General features: G+C 40.8%; 10 protein-coding genes across 10 annotated transcripts; all 10 read right to left on the minus strand.

Moving 5' to 3' along the window:
* Positions 1–1,044, minus strand: TM35_000241940 (uncharacterized protein; the record flags this gene model as incomplete). The annotated part of the gene is made up of 1 exon (XM_029027606.1): positions 1–1,044. A coding segment is annotated over one exon (1,044 nt), but the record flags the coding sequence as incomplete, so codon positions are not given.
* Positions 1,045–1,958: 914 nt separating this feature from the next.
* Positions 1,959–4,247, minus strand: TM35_000241950 (putative 2,3-bisphosphoglycerate-independent phosphoglycerate mutase; the record flags this gene model as incomplete). Its single annotated transcript, XM_029027607.1, has 1 exon — positions 1,959–4,247. The coding sequence occupies one exon, from the start codon at positions 4,245–4,247 to the stop codon at positions 1,959–1,961; it is 2,289 nt and encodes a 762-aa protein (XP_028881111.1).
* Positions 4,248–4,933: 686 nt separating this feature from the next.
* Positions 4,934–5,704, minus strand: TM35_000241960 (trichohyalin; the record flags this gene model as incomplete). Its single annotated transcript, XM_029027608.1, has 1 exon — positions 4,934–5,704. The coding sequence occupies one exon, from the start codon at positions 5,702–5,704 to the stop codon at positions 4,934–4,936; it is 771 nt and encodes a 256-aa protein (XP_028881112.1).
* Positions 5,705–6,542: 838 nt separating this feature from the next.
* On the minus strand, positions 6,543–7,205 carry TM35_000241970 (mannosyl-oligosaccharide glucosidase; the record flags this gene model as incomplete). The annotated part of the gene is made up of 1 exon (XM_029027609.1): positions 6,543–7,205. One exon carries the CDS (start codon positions 7,203–7,205, stop codon positions 6,543–6,545), a length of 663 nt encoding a protein of 220 aa, XP_028881113.1.
* A 109-nt stretch (positions 7,206–7,314) lies between these two features.
* On the minus strand, positions 7,315–8,289 carry TM35_000241980 (uncharacterized protein; the record flags this gene model as incomplete). The annotated part of the gene is made up of 1 exon (XM_029027610.1): positions 7,315–8,289. The coding sequence occupies one exon, from the start codon at positions 8,287–8,289 to the stop codon at positions 7,315–7,317; it is 975 nt and encodes a 324-aa protein (XP_028881114.1).
* An 897-nt stretch (positions 8,290–9,186) lies between these two features.
* On the minus strand, positions 9,187–11,781 carry TM35_000241990 (mannosyl-oligosaccharide glucosidase; the record flags this gene model as incomplete). Its single annotated transcript, XM_029027611.1, has 1 exon — positions 9,187–11,781. One exon carries the CDS (start codon positions 11,779–11,781, stop codon positions 9,187–9,189), a length of 2,595 nt encoding a protein of 864 aa, XP_028881115.1.
* A 1,301-nt stretch (positions 11,782–13,082) lies between these two features.
* TM35_000242000 (uncharacterized protein) lies at positions 13,083–14,849 on the minus strand (the record flags this gene model as incomplete). The annotated part of the gene is made up of 1 exon (XM_029027612.1): positions 13,083–14,849. One exon carries the CDS (start codon positions 14,847–14,849, stop codon positions 13,083–13,085), a length of 1,767 nt encoding a protein of 588 aa, XP_028881116.1.
* A 610-nt stretch (positions 14,850–15,459) lies between these two features.
* Positions 15,460–18,573, minus strand: TM35_000242010 (mannosyltransferase-like protein; the record flags this gene model as incomplete). Its single annotated transcript, XM_029027613.1, has 1 exon — positions 15,460–18,573. The coding sequence occupies one exon, from the start codon at positions 18,571–18,573 to the stop codon at positions 15,460–15,462; it is 3,114 nt and encodes a 1,037-aa protein (XP_028881117.1).
* Positions 18,574–19,064: 491 nt separating this feature from the next.
* Positions 19,065–19,871, minus strand: TM35_000242020 (uncharacterized protein; the record flags this gene model as incomplete). Its single annotated transcript, XM_029027614.1, has 1 exon — positions 19,065–19,871. The coding sequence occupies one exon, from the start codon at positions 19,869–19,871 to the stop codon at positions 19,065–19,067; it is 807 nt and encodes a 268-aa protein (XP_028881118.1).
* Positions 19,872–20,152: 281 nt separating this feature from the next.
* Positions 20,153–21,040, minus strand: TM35_000242030 (uncharacterized protein; the record flags this gene model as incomplete). Its single annotated transcript, XM_029027615.1, has 1 exon — positions 20,153–21,040. One exon carries the CDS (start codon positions 21,038–21,040, stop codon positions 20,153–20,155), a length of 888 nt encoding a protein of 295 aa, XP_028881119.1.
* Between the last annotated feature and the right edge of the window lie 252 nt (positions 21,041–21,292).

The raw sequence follows: 21,292 nt of genomic DNA on the forward strand, positions 1-21,292 counted from the left end.
ATTATTATTATTATTATTATTATTATTATTATTATTCTGAGGGAAATGCTGAGTGGGGTTCATCGTCTCCATATCACGGCGGCACCTATCGTGGTGTGGGGCGGGTGGCGCTACTGCGAAACGTGTGTGCATCGCCGGAATGCGTTGACGCCGCGGTGTTGTGTATTCACTCCCGCCGCCCCGCAGCGTCTCATTTGTGGAGATCATCGTCGTCGCCGCCGCCTCGCTGCTGATGGAGCGGCCCGCGGGGGTCAAACACAACGCGACGGGAACCTCCGCAGGCGGCGGCGACGACAGCCACAAATCACGTGAACTGCAAACACTGCTGTTCATATCCGTCGCAGTGCGGAATACACCACGACAACAACAACTGCCGTGTTCATGAACTCGTATCATTGTACCACCAATGCAACTCTTCCGAGATGCAGTGGCACCACCGGGCTGAGAAGAACTGCCTGTTTGCGGAACACTACAGAATGATTCACACATTGTCTTTCCATGATGGGAAAGAGGAATAGCAGTATTGGTCCTCACAGTAACGGTTACAGGGGTATTATTGATAATAGCAACAGGGGGGCTCTCTAGCGATAGTTGTGCACCACGTATAGAAGGATTGCAACCATCATCATCATCATCATCATCATTCACTTCCTCCTCTTCTTCCTCTTCCTCTTCGCCAGTTTCCTTTACCTGATGCTCTTGATACCACTCTTCCCTGAACCCTTGAATCCTGGTATTCTTCTTGTTGTTATTGTTGCTGCTGTTGCTGCTTATGCTAACACTAACATTATCACTATCACTGATGCTGTCGGTTTTTCTTTGTTTTGAACGTTCTTTGAAAAACGCCACGAGTTCCTCACCCTCCACATCCAATGGTCTATCATCACCCTGTGCAGTGCTAATTTCTTCAAGCCACTCCACTACAGCAGTCTCCCCCTTAACGAACACGGTGGGTATGGGACTGTGGTTCCTGGTACAGTTACAGTGGTGGTGATGTCCCAGCAGCTCAGAAGGTTGCTTCTGAGCTTTTTCTGCCTCAGGCATCACACAATATTGCAGAGGAGAAGTGTATCACCAAAACAATATATATAAAAAAAAAACACTGATGATATATATATATATATATATATATATATATATATATACGCAGAGATAAATAACAAAAACGGGAAAAAAAGGTGAAAATTAACTCTCTCTGTATTATGGGAGTATGTATTTCTGTGGGAATGGGAGAGGAGGAAGTACGGGTATTGCTCTTCCCTTTGTAAAAGTAACTAAAACTTCTAACTCCTCTTTACCCTCTCAATACACTTTTTTTTGTTTTTGGTGGTGTCCCGCGTTCGTGGTTTGTTTTCCTCTTCTTTTTTGTTTCCTTCCTGTGTACCCCTAAGGGCCTTTGTTGGTGTTACTGTTTCCCTTTCTTTTTTTTTTTCTTTTGGCTTTTCTTCGTCTATGATAAAACGCTCTTCCACATATATATATATATATATATATATAGACTATGAAGGGTAACAAAATCAAGAAGATCAAGAAAAAAAAAAGAAGGAAAAGACATGGTATCAACAGTACTGAAGTAAAAAAAAAGATTTTTTTTTTTTTTTTAAAAGGAACAGTGGAATCCATGCTGATTTAAAAAAAAAAAAGATCAGAAATAGAAAACAGCTCTCTACTATTTCATCCTCTTTCTAATGGGAGTTATTCTTCTTTTCTTCATGTGTTGCTTCGAGCTGGAGATGTGCTCCAATAAACATATATTACTTGCAAGAAAAAAACGTTTTCGGTACATTATGTTCTCCATTTCTCCATATTTCTTTTTTTTTTGTTGTTGTTGTTATTGTTGTTGTCGTCGTCGTTCTCTCTTTAGTCTTCAATATATATCAGCTTCTTGGTTTTTGATATCTCGCTTCTTGTAGATGTACGTCTACTTTCTTTTTTTTTTTTTTTCTTTCCCTCTCTTGTTACTCATTTGATTTCACACACTGTGGGGCGTAGTGGTACCAATGATGAACGCGTTTGACCACACCAATCAACTCTTCACCACGAAACCGTCCGAGTGCCCCACGGCTACTCTCCACTTCACTGTAGTACATCACATCATCCCGTGTGATATTGTTATTTCCCTTTGTTGCAATAGAGACTGGGACGGGTTCGCAGGAGTGGTCACCGAGTGTGACGGGTGTAGAGTGGTCGGCGAGTACTACCATAGTACTTCCATCAGGCACTGCGTCCCAGAGTTGTTGCATTGCCTCACCGCACTTCTGCAGCATCATGATCTTTTTCTCAAGACTTCTGTCGTGCCCGGCGTCGTCAACACCCTTGACGTGAATCACAACAAAGTTATTGCCACTTTCTTCTTTCTCCTTTTCCTCCTCTTTCTCTTTTTCCATTGTTTCTGTGTGGTGAGAACGTATACCTAGTGTGTGAAGTGCGGTTTCCACCTTTGCACGTACATTGGTGTGGTAGTCGCCTGTGGCGCCTGGTGCCTGCACGGGGTGAAGTCCGCAGCTGGCGGCGAGTCCTCGAATAATGCACGTTGGTGCCACGACGGCGCCTATCAACGCGTGTCGCAGGGCGAATGACGGCACTTCCCCGCGAGTGGCGGCGCCGCGGAGAAGCAACGCGTTTGCCGGCGGCTTCCCTGCCGCCATGCGTGCGATGTTGATGGGATGATCGCGCAGCCGGGCGGTGAGGCGGCGGGCGGCGGCGTTCACCACGCGACTGGTGTAGCGGGCGGCGGCGTAGTCTTTGTGCGCGGGGCCCACCGCCGGGGCGCAGTGGCGGAGCGGGCGGCCGTCGGCGAGCGGGTCGGTGCCCGTCACGAGCGGCGAGAGGCCGCGGCCGGTGATGGCGACCCCGCAGCGGTGCTCCGTCGCGTACTGCACCCGCACCGTGTGCCGCGGCGTCTCCTCTCTCTTCTCGTCCGTGTTGTTCTTGTCGTTATCAGCATCGTTGTTGTCATCATCATCACTGTAGTCATCGGTGTCAATGACAGTTCCATCGAGGAATGCGGCCAGAACAGGGCCTTCTGCGGTAAAATCACGGTCACAACGGCGGTGGGTCACTATACCCGTAACTTCATCCAAAACGGAAAAGTTGCTCTTGAAGGCGATGTCCGTCTCATCAAGCGCAAGACCGGCCCCAAGCGCCTCAAAAGCCCCTCGACCTCCGTAGTACTGCTTTGGTGGGTAACCAAAGAGCGCAAGGTGCGCTGTGTCACTGCCACAACTCACACCAGATTCGTAAACATCCATAAGCCCATTCACTCCGTTCTCTGCAACCACATTAATACCTGACGAAACGCACACATGTCGAGTGTTATTAATATTATTATTTTCCTCGATGTTATTGTTACTGTTCCTAGAATGTTCACCCTCTTTACTTGTCTCCTGTACCTCATTTGTTTGGTTATACTCTCCAAAAGGCACACCAGCAACTGCCTCTAGAGGTGTGCGGTTGTTGAGCTCCGCGTATGTGGCGTCTCCAATACCATCAATAATAAAGAACACAATTGGTTTAGGACGTATAGGTACACCGCAGACACCACTATACGGACATCCAATTTTATTCAGTCCTTCCTGGAGCTCCGCTGCCCAACGCAAGTGGGCAGGACACCCATTAAAACGAGATCCATACTCACGCAGACACTCTGCCGCAGAAAACCGTTGTAGAAGTCGCGTACTTCTTACAGGAACAATGGCGTTCCAATCTTCTGGGTAGTCTTTCTGACGAAAGTATACTAGTGCTTTTACCGTCCCATCTTCATTAAGATGAAGCATGCTCTCTACTATTTCCTCATTATCCAGGGGAATAACATCAATATCACCAGTAGTATACGTGCCCTTCTCTACGTCCTCAAGGACATCAAGCCATCTCTTCATAGTTTCCGTCACCATAAACAACTCACCCACAACAAAGTGAGATGCAGCAACATTATCCCTACCATCACCTTCACGACTATTATTATTATCGATAGAAGTAGTACCACTATGGTTGATACTGCCCATCACGTTATTGCTCCCATTTCTCTCTCCCTCTTCAACTTCAGGTTTGTCAAGCAGACACGGCGAACAGCTGTGAGATCCGGGGAGTAAATTTACAAACAGCGGGTACCGTTCTCGCGTCTGCGCTGTCCCTATGAATTTGGAATGGCAAGGGTCTGCCATCCACCAAGCATAGTTGTTCTCACCACGCTGGAGAGTCCCATAAACAAACAATAAAACAGATGGCCTTTCCGAATCACATCCCATTTCAATCACAGAGACTCCTCAAAGGCATAAAAAAGAAAAAAAAAAACAATACTAATATTAATGATGACAACAAAAACAAAAAAAAAAAAGCAACCAGTTACTCAGCAACAAGCACAGCATGGGGTAAAAATTAAAAAAAAAAAAAAAAAAAAATACCAACCAAAAACAAAATCACCGCCAACGAAAAAAAAAAAAAGAAACAGTGTTTTACGAACACATCCTACATCAACTAACCACGTTATCATTGGAAGAAGGAAAAATAATAAAAAAAAACGTACAGTAATCAGAGGAAAAGGTCATAGAAGGGATATCTCGACACAAAACAACCCCAGCACAAGCACAAGCACAAGAACAAATCAATCAACCGCCACAGACACACACACTCTACAACAACATCCACAAAAAAAAGACAAGAAAAAAGTAATGAATTGAGAAAATACAACTCCATACAAATACATACATACATATATATATATATATATATATAACAAAACTACATCATCACTCTAAACATAAAAATTACTCCTAAACATAAATTTCCCCAAAGATACATGGTTTGCCCGGCCCAATAAAAATATATATATATATATAAGGTAAATCCAACGCATAAAACAATGGCAAAATCCCACCACAAAATACTTCTAGCACAAAAAAAGAAAAAAATCACACAACAAACAAAAGAAAAACTACTCCCACAAACCGTCCGCTGCTTTCCTTCGCTCCTCCTCCAAATTTTTCTTAACTTCTTCGAGCCGCTTCTTCTGCGAATCACGCTGCTCTCGAACCTGCTCAGCCTTGCGGCGCTCTTCTTCCTCACGTTTCTTTTGTGCGGCAAGCAGCTCTTCTTCCAGCTGCTTCTTCTGCTCTTCAGCCTCCTTAGCCTTCCTTGCGTTTTCTTCTTCGCGCCGTTTCGCGATCTCCTCCTCATCCTTCTTCAGCTTTTCAATCAGAGCCTTCTTCTTCTCGGTATCCTCACGACGAGTTTGTTCCAGCAGCTGGGCGCTTTCATCACGTACATCCTCTTTGACCTTCCTTCGCTCCTCCTGCAATTGCTGAAGCTTCTCCCTGCGTGCCTTTGCCTCTTCACGCCGCTTTTGCGCCAGTTCAGCCTTGCGGCGCTCTTCTTCTTCACGCTTCTTTTGTGCGGCAAGCAGCTCTTCTTCCAGCTGCTTCTTATGCTCCTCGGCCTCCTTAGCCTTCTTCTTGTTCTCTTCTTCACGTTTTTTTTTCGCCTCCTCTTCCTCCGCTTTTACTCTTCGTGCTGTTTTCTGAGCTTTTTCGAGTTCTTGGCGGCGAGCATCACTAATTTTCCTTCTTGCCGCTCGCCTTCTCCTTGGTTTATTGTTTTCCACAGAATTATTTTTTTCTTCTGCAGGTCTCCCAGTACTGGGATTTGTACAGTACTCAATTTGGTTACTTGTTTCATGGTTCTCACTGACGCCGTTCGTAGTGATCATGCTTTTTTTTTTGCTGACTAGTGTTGATATGAAAAAAACTCTATAGGAGTCTAATAATAAATTCCACCTATACAAAGAAAGAAAAAAATAAGGCATAAAAAAGAGAAAAAAAACAAACAGAAAAGCAAAAAAAAAAACAAGAAAAGGACCAAAAACCACCTGCTTTACATTCCTCTCTTAGTTGCTTATATGTGCATAAGGCGTTAACGGAGCTTGGTGAATCCGATATTTTCAGCATTCTCACGGAAGCACTGACGGCACACGTTAAGCTCATATTTGCGGATTAGCGCCTTTTGGTTGGAGCAGATCACACAGTGGCGGGCTCCTTTGCCCATGCCAATCTTCTGCCGGGAACGCCATTGGTCGAGGTGGCCCATGATTTTCTTGCAGAATATGTCGAACCAAGTGAGTAACTTATGCACTAAACCAAACACACACACCACATCAAAATAAGAAGAAAAAGAGAGAAAATAGAATAAGAATGATTGAAGGATACCTACAGAAACAAAAAAAAAAAAAAACAGAAGGATTCGCGAACTCACTACCACCACTACTATTACCGCTATAAAAACAGAAAGAATATGCAAAGCCAAAGAATGGTAAAGAGAATGCTTCAATCATCTTTAATCAGTGCCGGTTTTCTCTTGCTATCATGTCGCTGCAGTGGGCTGTTATTGTTACTGTGCATTAACTTTGCCAACACACTGTGGGAAAGAGCCTTCTTCTTTATTGCATTTCCTTATCTATTTTTTTTTTCAATTTACTGTTTTCATGAGCGATAGACACAATAATTCATATATATGTCTTTGTTGTATCATTTAATTAAAACCGTAGTTCCTCAGTTGTAGTCTTCAAGAAGAGCAAGCATTAGAGCTCGGTGACCCACTAGCGACACTGTACTTTCGGGTACACCCGTTACTGGATTGTAAACCTCTTGTGTTGTTTGGGATCCGCCAGCTGTCACAACTATAGATGCCCGTAGCTGCTTAAACAGATCTTCTGCAGGTTTGCCGAGAAGGGTAATGTACTTCCTTCTCAGCGCACGTAGCATGAGGGCGTTAGTCGAAACCCATATGTGACCCATCCACAGATTCTCATGACGCAGACCCGCCATACGTGCTGCACCCACAGAATCATATGAAACGGACATCATCCCGTACGGTGTCATGAGTTGCGTATTGCCAAGCTCGAGAACTGCCATCGCCCTCTCCTTGTCGTCAAGAAGTTCCAGAAGAAAGGGGTAGAGATTTGCATACCCCACATATGGTGAAAAAGACTCGTTTGGACATCCGACACGATCAGCATAGCGCTTGTGCTCCACATCCCAATGTATCTCATCTAACCAAACCTTCCAAAGTCGCTTAGAAACACTCTCAGCAAAACCCAAGTGAAGCTCGATATCACTGATGATCGTGCTAAGAAAAGCAACCCAAAAGAAAAGATCCACGTGAGCTTCATCACCATGACTTCCCATACAATAAGGTCTTGGATAATCTTCCATACCGCTAGCAGGAACACGGTCACCATCACGAGAACACCAATCATATATGGGGGGCAAACAAAAAGGACATACTGTGTTTTTAAAAGGTAATACTAAAATTACAAAATTACTATCGCCTCGAGGAAGTATCAAACATACAAGTACTACTACGTCTACTACTTCTCATCGAAGGAAACAAAGGAACAAAATTCTCAGACGCCACCTTAATCTGGTTCTCCTGCTCCCGCCGTCTTCTCGACTCGTCCTTGCTCTCACGCGCCCTCATCATCGAGGCGTTGTTCTCTTCCGACCTCGTGCGGCGGGCCACGGACAGCAACTCCTCCGTCTCGGTGCGCAGCTGCTCAGCGGCCCGGCGGCGCTTCTCCTCCAGTTGCCGGCGCAGTCTTCCTTGGCGTGCCTTCTCCTTCTCACGCAGTCTCCTCGTCAGGGCAGCCCTGCGTTCCAGGTCCTTCTCGCGCTTTCTCTGTAAGGCGCGGAGCTCCTCTGCGAGCACCAGCCTGCGCTCCTCGGCCAGTCTCGCCTTAATCTGGTTCTCCTGCTCCCGCCGTCTTCTCGACTCGTCCTTGCTCTCACGCGCCCTCATCATCGAGGCGTTGTTCTCTTCCGACCTCGTGCGGCGGGCCACGGACAGCAACTCCTCCGTCTCGGTGCGCAGCTGCTCAGCGGCCCGGCGGCGCTTCTCCTCCAGTTGCCGGCGCAGTCTTCCTTGGCGTGCCTTCTCCTTCTCACGCAGTCTCCTCGCCAGGGCAGCCTTACGTTCCCGGTCCTGTTCGCGCTTTCTCTTTAAGGCGCGGAGCTCCTCTGCGAGCACCAGCCTGTGTTTCTCGACAATCTTCGCCGAGAGCCGATTCTCACTTTGTGTTGAGTGTAGTTTTGTATTCTTGTGAATCGCAAACGTTTTTGTGTTTTGATCGTAGTTTAACTTGTGATTGTTGGTATTGTGAACATGTAGGTGGGAGTGTGTGTATGTTTGTGTTTTTTCATAACCAGCAATTTTTTTTTCGTTTTCATGACTCCTGTTACTAAAAGGTGTTATGAAGACTTTGTTTCGGTAATTGCTTTTATGTTTCTGTGTTTCTTCCATTCTACATAATGATTACCTTAGCTTTGGTGATGTGGAAAATTTACCTATGGCAAATTGCAAATGATGTGTCTGATCTTGTCTTTTAATTAAGTGGGAAACAGAGATAAAATTTTGATTGTATGTAAGGTTTTCTTTGGTGACAGAGAGAATACATATGTTTAATTTTTTGATATTGTAGTCAAAGTAAAAACAATTATTTAAAGAAAAAAATTATATACGTGCCGTACATTCCTCTCTTAGTTGCTTATATGTGCATAAGGCGTTAACGGAGCTTGGTGAATCCGATATTTTCAGCATTCTCACGGAAGCACTGACGGCACACGTTAAGCTCATATTTGCGGATTAGCGCCTTTTGGTTGGAGCAGATCACACAGTGGCGGGCTCCTTTGCCCATGCCAATCTTCTGCCGGGAACGCCATTGGTCGAGGTGGCCCATGATTTTCTTGCAGAATATGTCGAACCAAGTGAGTAACTTATGCACTAAACCAAACACACACACCACATCAAAATAAGAAGAAAAAGAGAGAAAATAGAATAAGAATGATTGAAGGATACCTACAGAAACAAAAAAAAAAAAAAACAGAAGGATTCGCGAACTCACTACCACCACTACTATTACCGCTATAAAAACAGAAAGAATATGCAAAGCCAAAGAATGGTAAAGAGAATGCTTCAATCATCTTTAATCAGTGCCGGTTTTCTCTTGCTATCATGTCGCTGCAGTGGGCTGTTATTGTTACTGTGCATTAACTTTGCCAACACACTGTGGGAAAGAGCCTTCTTCTTTATTGCATTTCCTTATCTATTTTTTTTTTCAATTTACTGTTTTCATGAGCGATAGACACAATAATTCATATATATGTCTTTGTTGTATCATTTAATTAAAACCGTAGTTCCTCAGTTGTAGTCTTCAAGAAGAGCAAGCATTAGAGCTCGGTGACCCACTAGCGACACTGTACTTTCGGGTACACCCGTTACTGGATTGTAAACCTCTTGTGTTGTTTGGGATCCGCCAGCTGTCACAACTATAGATGCCCGTAGCTGCTTAAACAGATCTTCTGCAGGTTTGCCGAGAAGGGTAATGTACTTCCTTCTCAGCGCACGTAGCATGAGGGCGTTAGTCGAAACCCATATGTGACCCATCCACAGATTCTCATGACGCAGACCCGCCATACGTGCTGCACCCACAGAATCATATGAAACGGACATCATCCCGTACGGTGTCATGAGTTGCGTATTGCCAAGCTCGAGAACTGCCATCGCCCTCTCCTTGTCGTCAAGAAGTTCCAGAAGAAAGGGGTAGAGATTTGCATACCCCACATATGGTGAAAAAGACTCGTTTGGACATCCGACACGATCAGCATAGCGCTTGTGCTCCACATCCCAATGTATCTCATCTAACCAAACCTTCCAAAGTCGCTTAGAAACACTCTCAGCAAAACCCAAGTGAAGCTCGATATCACTGATGATCGTGCTAAGAAAAGCAACCCAAGAGAAAAGATCCACGTGAGCTTCATCACCATGACTTCCCATACAATAAGGTCTTGGATAATCTTCCATACCGCTAGCAGGAACACGGTCACCATCACGAGAACGCCAACGATACATAGGAGCAGAATATCTGGTATCTGTTTCGTTTTCAAAAGAAGAAGCAAGTGTCTCAAGACTTACATTATTATTCCGGGAACTTTGAGTAATGTGGAACCAGTTCCTCCAGCGGCGTAGCGATGGTAACAATAAGTGAAAGAATTCTGTTTCTTTTCTCAAAGTTTGATCATCGCTAAGAATTTGACGAAGTGCGAGGAGTATTGTGGGAGGTGCTGCGAAGGTAAGGTGTTCGTAACGACTTGAAGGAGGACTGATTGAGCGTAAAGCAGCTGTAAAGGTTGCATGTCGAGGTATAAATCCACTAACTTTATCCTGAGCGTCCACGAGCCACGATGCGATGGCTTCCTTTGTCCATTCTTTGTTCCAGTGTGTAATGAATAGTAGTTGTAACCCTGTCAGTGTTATATCTCCATATGCCCCCTCCACACGTGAAGCTACAGCTCCAAAAGCTGATACATCACTTGACACTTCATGGAGTTGTCCATCAGAGTGAACTGTCACTGCGCTTCCTTGTTTGTCCCACAGATCGTCAATGCTACGGTCTGCGTACAAATAACGTCCATGCCAATATCCCCATGCACTCAGTGCTCCACTAAGCAAACGACGCGCTCTGTTAACATACAGCTTAGGTTTAATACGAAAACCTTTTGACCATGGTGTGACGAGTTTTCGCATGTTATGTAAAATATCTTTTTCTCGTAAACGGAAAGCATTCGTGAGTTGACATGTTGTAAGTGCATCATACGTTGCAACGAACGGACGATGTACAGTTGCATCCTGACCTGCTGCAACAAGATGAGAAGCATGACGCATTGACATTTCTACCCTAAAATCTGATTCGTATCGTTTTCGAAATACCATAACATTATGTGTATTAGATCCTTCTTGAGGGTTCTTCCACTGGTACTTTCTTGATGATTCCGTAGTGTATGCATGTGCACCAGATGGTACTTTGCGAAAGTCAACATCACGAAGAAATTCACCTTCTGGAGCTCTTAAACCATACACTTGCCATCGTGATGGTGTAAAAAACGGATTGTGATCATCATGTAGAATTAACATGAATTCTTCTCGTCGTCCTTCAGAATCTTCAAACTCACTTTTAATTTGTGGATCCCATGATTCATCCATATCCGTTGTTTTCTCAGGCTCAAAAGCATCCCCACCATCATTTATGAGATATACAACGAAAGTTATGGCCTTTGCACCGTCCATACTTCCATGAACACGTACATGCCAAGTATCTCCTGAGGGACTCTTTAGGAATTCAATATTGATAGACAATAGTCCATCATGTATTAATTGACGTCCATAATGAACTCCATCATGAACTACCCATGAAGCTTCAAAATTACTTGATTTTTCATCAGATATAACACCATCATTAGTGTTATCACGTCGCTGAACTGATAACACATCCGACATTTTGTATCGAATAGGATATTGACCTGCATCATCATACCACGCAATACCAATGTAAACCGGTTTGGGTGTACGTGTCTTCATTGCAAATATCAAACCTGGTTCATATGTTCCCCACAGCATTGTTTTGTTATACTCAAGGGATGGAAAGCGTGGTGGAGATTCCTGATAACGATGATATCCCTCTTCCAATGCAGTAATGGTATCATCACTCCAAAGTTTCTCTACAGCTCTACAACGCAACCTCTGAAAAACAAAGAACGGGGTGTAGTAGTAAATAACACCTAGGGGTAACCCGAGAATTACTACAAAAAAGATTATACGGGCGATAATCTCCTTGAAAGTCAAAGCTGGTAATGCCTCCTCATTCTTAGATCGGTAACTTTTTGTTTTTTTAATATCACTAGTTGTGATCTCCTTTTTACTGTCACCACGCGCCAGAAGAGGACGACGATCACGCATTCTAGAAAAAAAAAAAAAAACTTGTTATTGATTTGACCCTTTCCTTTATATGTATTGCATTTATTACAATTTTTTTTTATTATAAAAATAGTAATAACAATAATAAGAAGAAACAGTTTTTTTTTTTTTTTTTTTTTTTTTTTTTATGCACACCATCAAGGGAAGTGATCACAAAGGTTTAATTTCTTCGAATGGTTCAATATATTAATATGTTTCCTATGATTTTTTTATTATTATTGAGTAATATATATATATATATATATATATATATATATAAAAGAGAAATGCGTCGATAGCATTATCGGTCTAAAACGTTATTAACAACATCACTCATACAAGAAACCAAATAAGGATAGAACCCACAAATCAGCGGTGGTTAAAACTTCCACAAAAGTAGTTATGAGAGAAAAACCAGATTAAAAAAAAAATAATAATAAGCAAACAATAGGTAAGGAATGAGACAAAAAGAAGGTTGCACAACCTCCATTAGTTTTTTTTTTTTTCTTTTTAACTCAGATGAAGGTATTTCCCTTCACAATGAAAGAGAAAATCTCTCTGAGTTCCGGTAAAGTATAGCTTTCCCCACGTAATTACTCTATTGGTAGTAGGATGCGAAGCCAGAAAAGAGCAAAGAGGATTTACATCTGGTCTAGAAGTCAAGTAGTTATTTCCCTGTTTTGCTTGGCAGTCTCCATATAAACAAAGAAAATAACAATTATAATTTGACGCAGTACATCGGTCAGAAACACATTTTTACCTCCATTCATCTTTAGGAACTGTACGAGAGTGGAGTTCATGTCTGCAATCTGTCATGTTAATATTGCTTTGATTCTTTATTTGTGTGTTAGTATTTATTAACAGCACCCCACACATTCATACATACATACACATACACAAAAAAATAAAGAAAAACTCAGATAACACTCACTAAGTTGGGCAAATAAGATAAACAAGGAGAAAAGCAGTTTACTCTTCTTGTTATTATTTTTATGTGTTTTAGCAGGAGGACGAGAATAAAGTGAATGGGACAGGAGTACGAAATAAAGTTACCAAATAACAACTGAAAAAAAAAAAGACAGGTGTAAGAAGAAATTAAAAAAAAAAAAAAAAAGAAAGGTCAAAGAGATAATTTACAATATATATATATATATATATATAATAACAATAACAAATAATAATAATAATAATAATAATAATAATAATAATAATAATAATAATAATAATAATAATAAAAGTGCATCTAAAGTGATTCGCAATTCAACAAAATATCAGAAGTATCATTGTTATTGCTTTTTATAATCTCAAAATGCTGAAGGACTGTACAGTACTTTTGGTTTTCGCCTTTGCTTCGATGATTGTCGTGGTGATCCTGTGGTATCTGTTCTCATGCTTTCTGTTTTGTAGTTTTGCCGCTGTCCTCTGGGCGGTGTCGCTGGCAACAACAAAGAGTGTATCTCTGGACTTTCTGCCATTACGTTTCTATCTTTTCTATTCACAACGCCACTTACCGGTGACGGCGTTTTAGACTCCATTTCCTGTTCTCCTCTTACTTTATCAGGTGAATGGACTGCAACAACAGCTACAGTTGGGAAATTGTTATTTCCTTTCCCTCTCTGTATATCCTTTATACCGCTTCTCTGCAGTGTTGTTGCACGAACCCGGGTAGACGAGACAACCCACTCTGGTGTTGGTTCGCGTTTAAGGCTATCATGATTGGCAGAAGGCATTTCACTCACTGGAACAGTCCTCGTTATGCCTACAGCACTCCACAGAGTATCACTCTCAGTGTTATTATTATTATTATTATTATTATTATTATTATTATTATTATTATTATTATTATTATTATAAAATTCCCTGTTATCTTGTTTTTGACGAGACAATACAGGGGTGTGCCGAACATTTAATGGTAATTGAGTATTATAAGAAGAAGCTGTGAGGAAGTCTATGAGTTCTTTTTCTGCAAGTTTCAGACGGGCTTCATATTTCTTTACAGTTTGCCTGTGAGCTTCAATTTCTGCTGCTAATCGTCGTGCCAACGCCTCATGATTTTTCGTAGTACTTCGCACGACTTCTTGCAGATCACACTGAAATCCTTCCAAGAGACCTTCCAAATTACTTTTTCCTCCTTTGGAGGGAACTGTATTAACAGATACAGATTTCTTTTTACAAAGAAGGAGTTTAACATCACCTAATGCACGATAACAAGCACGTAATACATCACATGCCTCTAATAAATTTTTTTTCTCTATTTTGGCACCTGCTGAGGTTCCTTTTAAATATGATGATGATGATACTGGAACTGTAAAGCCTTCTGTACTTTCCCCCCAGTGCTGCTCTAACTTATTGTTATTACTGTTTGGTTGATTCTGGAATGAAGAATTCATTGGATAATCAGGGGTGATGTCTACTAAAAAATGACCCTTTGTATTTATACCATTCTGTTGATCTTTTAAAGATATCCATTGCTGAATAGAAAGTGTTTGAGCAAAATCCATATGGTAGTTAAATACCCAACGTGTTGCCTTTTCAATAGCTTGTTGAATATCTACGATAAAGTTAGAAATCTGCTCCAATAGTAAAAAATGTTCTGCCTCCTCCAGTTTCAATTTCGCCTCACTACTTTGTATACCCTCAGTAACTCGTAAAACTAACGCACTTAATACACCAGGGTGAGTCCCATCCACTAACTCCCACTCCTCCGTTCCATTGTAGGTGTGATCTTTGCATTTTTCCAACAGTGACGTCAAGGCATCACGTAAAAAACGACGTTCTTCCTCTTGTGTTCGAAGAAGAAAATGAACTTCTGCACATTCTGATAGTTGTCTATCCCGCACGGCAGAAATTAAGCGACTGGCTAATTGTTCACACCGCTGCTCAAGACGCACCACACGTTCCATATTATTATCATTACCGTTATTTTGATATTTATCAGGTATACGATAATGCAGGAGATTCGCCAGTCGTTCTACTTCCCGATGGGCTTCTTCTAACTGTCGTCGCAGAGAATTATTTTCATGTCTAAGTGCACCAATGACTGCCTCTGCATTTGAGTTTCCCACTGCCATTCGTACAAAGTGCCCGATACTCCTCACGCTAAGAAGAGAGAGGAGAGGGAAAAAAACAAAAACAAACAAACAAAAACAACTCTGCCTCTTTGCCGAGGGGGGGGGGTGCTCCTCTCTGCAGATGCCAATTAGCACAGCTCTTCTCTACTTCCAGGGAAGAGAGAGAGAGAGAGAGATAACTTCAAAAAAAAAGGCACAGTGAGAGGGAAAGGATGTACTCAATAAACAAATTAAAGAATAAACAATAAATAAGAGAAGAGAAAAGAAAAGAAAAGGAAAGAAAATGACTGAACATTACAAAGAAAAAGGACATGAAGAGAGAGAGAGAACACTCAGAAATCACAAAAAAAAAGAATGAATAAATAAATAATTGAATAAACAAAGAAAAAGAACCACCCACACTCGGTTTTAGTGCTCCTCTCCTTCCACCAAAATTCCCCATGCAATCAAAGAAAAAAAAAAAAAACACATGTACAAATAAATAAATAAAAAAATAAATAAATAAATAAATAAATAAATGGGGGAAAAAAATATTCATCAAGTAGAAATGAGTTCTTTTCCATTTGTTTACACTTTGTTTTACTTTGTTTTATTCTCTTTTTTTTTATCATTATGGTGTCCTCCTTAACCAAGACCACTTGTTCTTTCGTTCTTGTACCACCTTTCGCGCAATATCACGGAGGTGTTCATTAATCATATCGGCAACCACCTCTTCTGAAAACATCTTAACAACATCTTGACGAGCACGTTTCCCAACAATTCTTGCATGTTCTCTATTTTGCACAACATACACCATTAACTCTGCGGTCGCATTGACGCTTGGTATAGCCCATTTCCTACCCTCAATACTTCCATATGCACTGTCTTTAGGCAGTTCTTCAAGTCCATCAAGAGGAATAAGAAAAGAATTATCTCGTGTTGCGAATGCTGTAGATCCTGCCCAATTGGTCGTTATCACCGGAAGCTCCATCGACATTGCTTCCATTGCTGGTACACCCCATCCTTCTCCACGTGTTGGGAGTACAAAGGCATCTGAACTTCGATAAAGGCGGTACATATCATCTGTACGGAGATCACCTTCGTAGATTATCACTAAACGTGGAAATTGACTCAATGAGGTAAAGTTAGATATTTTTGCTGTATGCATAGCCCAATTCCATAGTGTTCGCTCCAAATCTTCTTTCGTCGAAACTGAGGAAAACCCTTTTAAAAATGTAGTCTTTATGTATAGACATACATCATCATGAAGGGGGGTTCCAGGTCCAAACGCTTTCCAATATGCTGAAAGTAAGATATCCCATCCTTTTCGAGGTTCCCATTTAAAAACACTAAGGAAAATAAAACGTTTTTTTATTAATAAAGATTCATTATCAGGTCGATTTGTCCAATAATCTACTCTACTTCCGTTATGACTTTGTATCCATTCCTCAGGAGGACCATCAAAGGGAGTAAAATGAGTTGGATCAATTATATATGGATCTACAGACTCTGGTATCACGTGAATTAATTCTTCTCGTACCCCTGAACGTTTATAGACTTCTTTAAAAAAGTCACATGTTACCCAAAGTTCATCAAGATAAGTATTTATACTATCCACATGTTTTTTCAACAACTTTGAATTTTCAGTTAGAATACGAGCGATCCTATATTCAGAAAACACCTGATCCAATGGTATAAAATCAACATAAAAAGGACTATTGTGTAGAAATGTAATGTATACAACAGAATTTTTTTCATATATATTATGTTCTGAAGTATTAATAGTTGTACCAATTTTTAATTTATCCACTTCATTCTCTATTTCTTCTTCTTCTTCTTCCTTTTCTATTGGCTCCTGACGCCATGCGGCCAAGTGTCCCCAACGATTTATTCCCATTTGTGTGCGATACAGTGCATCCATTGCCCCTTGTGGTATACCAGGACACCATAAAGAACGATATCCCCATAAAACTACCAAAAGACGTTGTTGTAAAGGTATAAAGTAATGTGTACCTTCCATCATCATTCCAGAACATCGGGTAACTCCGTAATTAGCTAAAACACGTAATTCAATAATTGGTAATTTTTCTTTTTCTTCAATATTTCTTGTTAAAGGAATCTTTTTTTGTGATAGTGGTTCACCTGCTCTCCTATGAAATAATTCTCCTGCAAAAGTTCCCCATCGTTTAGCAAAATCTCCAGTTAAAACAAATGAAGGTGTATAATAAGAAAGGATAATATTTTCCATTGTTTCTGAGATGATATTAAAAAAAGGTTTTACATTACGAAACCTATTTACACGTTCCATTGGAATTGTCCATGCAATCGCCATTGCTTTACTACTCCATACCTCCCAATCTGGTAATTTACTTTGTAACCTAAAAGAAAAATCCCATCCCATCATATCATCTGCTTGCATAATATCTGGCCAGAGTGTAGGAAAACTATTTTGAAGACCCCATTTCTGTACAAGAAAATTATCCTTCTCTGGATCATTTGGTAACACTGTTTCCCGAACTAAAGACCATCCTCTTGTCCCAAGTCTACTAGACGTATTTTTTCGCATAGAAGGCATAAATCCACCTACAGTATCATACACACCACGATGAAATAATGTACAAAATGAAGATACAGCATCTACACGCCCTTCCCAGGTCTGTACTCGTTCATCTAATGCGTTGTATCCATTAAACCATCGAGTTAAGAAAAGACCATTAACGGTGCGGTTCCAATTACCCCCATAACTAACAAATACTCCCTTATCTAAAGTAATGTAATCTGCAATATACGTTTTATTACGTTCTTCCCAGTAACGTTGGAGAATCACTGGAAACGTCGGTTCCTCTTGCTGTAAAAATATACCACCCTCACCAAGTTGTTGCCATGGGAATATTCCTTTTCTTCTTCTTCTTTCTTCTTCTACTACTACGGTATCTCTCATTTGAGTTCCACTCTTATTCGTTGTATTTTCTCTATTCCTTTTACTATTTGAGAAGGGTCGTTTAGACAAAATACTGCACTGCACCGCCGACACTCGTCCCTCATTCCGTGATGCTGTTGACAAGAGTTGTTGCATAAACCCACCAGAATCATGTGGAGTCGCATTTAGGTTCTTCTCAGTCCACAACACGGGAACTAAAAAATCTGCAAGAACAAGAAAGTACTTTGTGCGAAGAGGAAAGGCTGTGAGGCCTAAATCCACGTATTTATCAAAGGCATCATATCCATGCAGAGAATTGAAATGACTTCTTGTTGTTGAGTGAGAAACATATACAACCGCCTTAACACAACTACAAAACGCAGTATTATTACTACCAGCAGAAAAACTCCAAGAATTCCATATTTCATCTTTTATACCAGGAAATAATCCGGAATTTGTTGTCAATGTTCTCTCTGGAAACTCAGTTGCCAAAGTCTGCATAATTTTATTTAATGCTTCTTTTTCTTTTCTGTGAGACATAGACATTTGTACAACGACAACGTTTACTTCAATAAATGAAGAATTGTTTTCGTCCAAGGCACACACAGCATCAGACATCTTTGAAGAAGGACGGAACCACTTTCGTAATGCTAATACTGGATCATTAAAAGTGGGAAGTATGATAGTAACAAGGGCATGACTATTGAAGCTTTCTTTAACTATAGTCGGCTCTATAATTCTCTCACCTTCTCTTTCCTTGGGAACAGCCCGTACAATCCAGAATGATAATAGTAATAATAATAATAATAATAATAGAAATAACATTATAAAAAAGAATATATTTCTCCGTTTGCGACGTATACCTCCACGAGAAGTGAGAGGAGATACTCCTACATTCTTTAATTGTGGAACAACCCTTTTTCGCATACTTTTTTTTTTTTAATAACAAAAACAAAATAAAAATAAAAAATAAAACACAACCTTCTTCTCATGAAAAAAACAATCCAGTACAGAAACCTTATCCCCAAGAAAAACTTCTATCGTTATCTCTTTCTTTTTTTTCTCTCTCTACATACACACATGTAGAGAAATAACAATACAAAAAAAAAAATAATAATAATAATAATAATAATAATAATAATAATAATAACACACATATTCCCCTGATGAGCTCTCATCACCGATTTGTACTCTCTCGGAGAGAGTCCATATTATATGAATAGAAACTTCAACTAGCCATCACTAAATAGCAATCAAAAATAAACAATAATAATAATCATCATAATAATAATAATAGAGAGCAAGAAGAAAACCCTTCATTGAGGGGATTTAACGTTACGGAGTCCAGAACGCCACGCTCTTTCTATCTGTCTTGTACCATCGATCCAATCTTTACCTTCAGCAATATCTTTAGATGCATTAAACCCCATACGAGCGTAGAATCTCTCTGTGTTTTTAGCTGCCATTGCCTTCACCTCAGTGGTAGTAGTTCCGTTTACTGCAAAAGCACTACTACAGCATAATGGTGCACTTCTACCACGACGTTCTCCTGTAGAAGGAAGAGCAATAGGTGAGTTTGCATCACCCACCAAAGCGGCTCTAAACAAAACACCAGCATACAGTTTCTTTCCGTCAGCACTCCATATCTCTTGTACAAGTACCACACGACCGTCACGGGGTGTGTCATTACCATCACTACCTTTACTCGTTTCAGCTGAGGGAGTAGTATTAATAATATTAGAACTGGTATTAGTTCCAGAATCATTTGCGCCTTCAAATCTCAGAACCTCTGTTGTGACAAGATACCTTCGAAAGGGTGGCATTTCTCTCACAAACTGCATAACAACAGAGGCAGCTACAAAATTTACCCTGGCCTTCAGTAAGACTGGAAATAAACCTGAATAACCTCCAAAATGCCAACGAGCAAGTTCACAAATCTCAAGGTATTTAGAGTTATTAACATGCCCTAAGATATCAACCATCCGTAATCCGGCGTAGACATAGGTATAGTGTTTATCTAATGGAGTGATAATATTCTGAGGATTAGCACGCAAAGCACGCCAACGTTGGCAGACGCCATACAAAAGGTACCCAAGGCTCCGGAAGAGGTGAAAAAATAACATGATTGCTAACAAGAAGAAGTAAAAAAGAAAAAAAAAAGAAAAAAGTGAATACCAGAAAATACGCAAAAGGGCAGAAATAGAAGAAATATATATATATATATATATATATACTCTGTCATCACGTGCGCCTGTCCAAATCCTTCATTTCTTTCTTCTTTCTGTGCAACCTCTCTTTATCTTCTTTTTTTTTTCTTGTATCCATGTTTTCCCTTTTTATGCACCTTCTCCCTTCTCCCTTCTCCCTTCTCCCTTCTTCTTCTTCTTCTTCCTATTCCCACTGGTTAGGGTGAAGGGATAGAAGAACCCTCTTTATATCGTTGTGTCCATGTGGCACTTAATTCATCAAAGTCTCGTCCATCACGCCGCTGCGCCGGTACATCTCTGTCGCCAAACATGACTCGACCAAGCCAAGGTTTATTCTCCGGTAATAGAGCGTTGTTAATGCCCTTCACCACAAAATCCATCGCCTGTTCAGATAGTTTTCCCTCTTCCTTATACTCCTCACTAAAACGTTGTGCCCATCCCTCTTCCTCAAGTCTCTGTAGAGAATAGAGCATGGCGTAATAGGCTTCCATGTTCATCGCTACATGGCATCGTCGCATCGCATAAAAAACAGCAAGAGCTTCTGTGAATGAATCTGTTCGAGCGAAAAGATGTTGAATGGTGCGCACTGATAATTCCCTACCATTACGTCCAGCAAGATGCATAAGACGTTCCAAATGTTCAGTGCTCTTTGCAGAATCTTTGCCTAATGGAACACATAATAACAATAGTCGATCAAATGCATCACCTAGTCCTCGGCTCACATCTTCTTCACGAGGTGTGGATGGATCTAATTTGTACTTTTCAATTAATTCAGCCACACGCTGCGCACGCTGCTCAATATCGGATGTAGCTTCAGTTGACAACCACAACTCATGTATTTCCCCACGAGCTGCTGAAGCCTTTTCCATTACAGTATAAACATCAGTAGTAGATGACTTTGTTGATGAGGCAGTACCAGTACCAGTACCAGTTGTCTTCTCACTTCTATCATTTTCTTCTGCATTTACTCCTAATGATGATGATGTTGTTGTCGTTGTTGTTTTTGTTTTTGAGCACCAGCGATGCCCACGAAAAAGCAATGCAGCTTGCACGGAGGCACCAACCTCTAGGTATAAACGACGCATGCTGATACGGTATCCTTTACTCTTAACGAAAACCTTCTCTTAATCGTACCAAAGAAAAAAGAGAAAAGCAAAAAAAAAAAAAGAATAAAAAAAAAAAAATAATGATTTTCTTGTATTAAAAAGAGAAATTACTTTTGAAACGGCTTGTCATACATTCTTTTTTTTTTTTTTAATTTTCACTTAACAAGATCCGAACTGGATTCACTCGACACTCATGCACGAATTCATGCATGAAAAAAGGAAGAGAAGGAA

This window comes from Trypanosoma theileri (assembly GCF_002087225.1).
Source record: "Trypanosoma theileri isolate Edinburgh chromosome Unknown TM35_Tth_24_V1, whole genome shotgun sequence".
Lineage (NCBI taxonomy): Eukaryota > Euglenozoa > Kinetoplastea > Trypanosomatida > Trypanosomatidae > Trypanosoma > Trypanosoma theileri.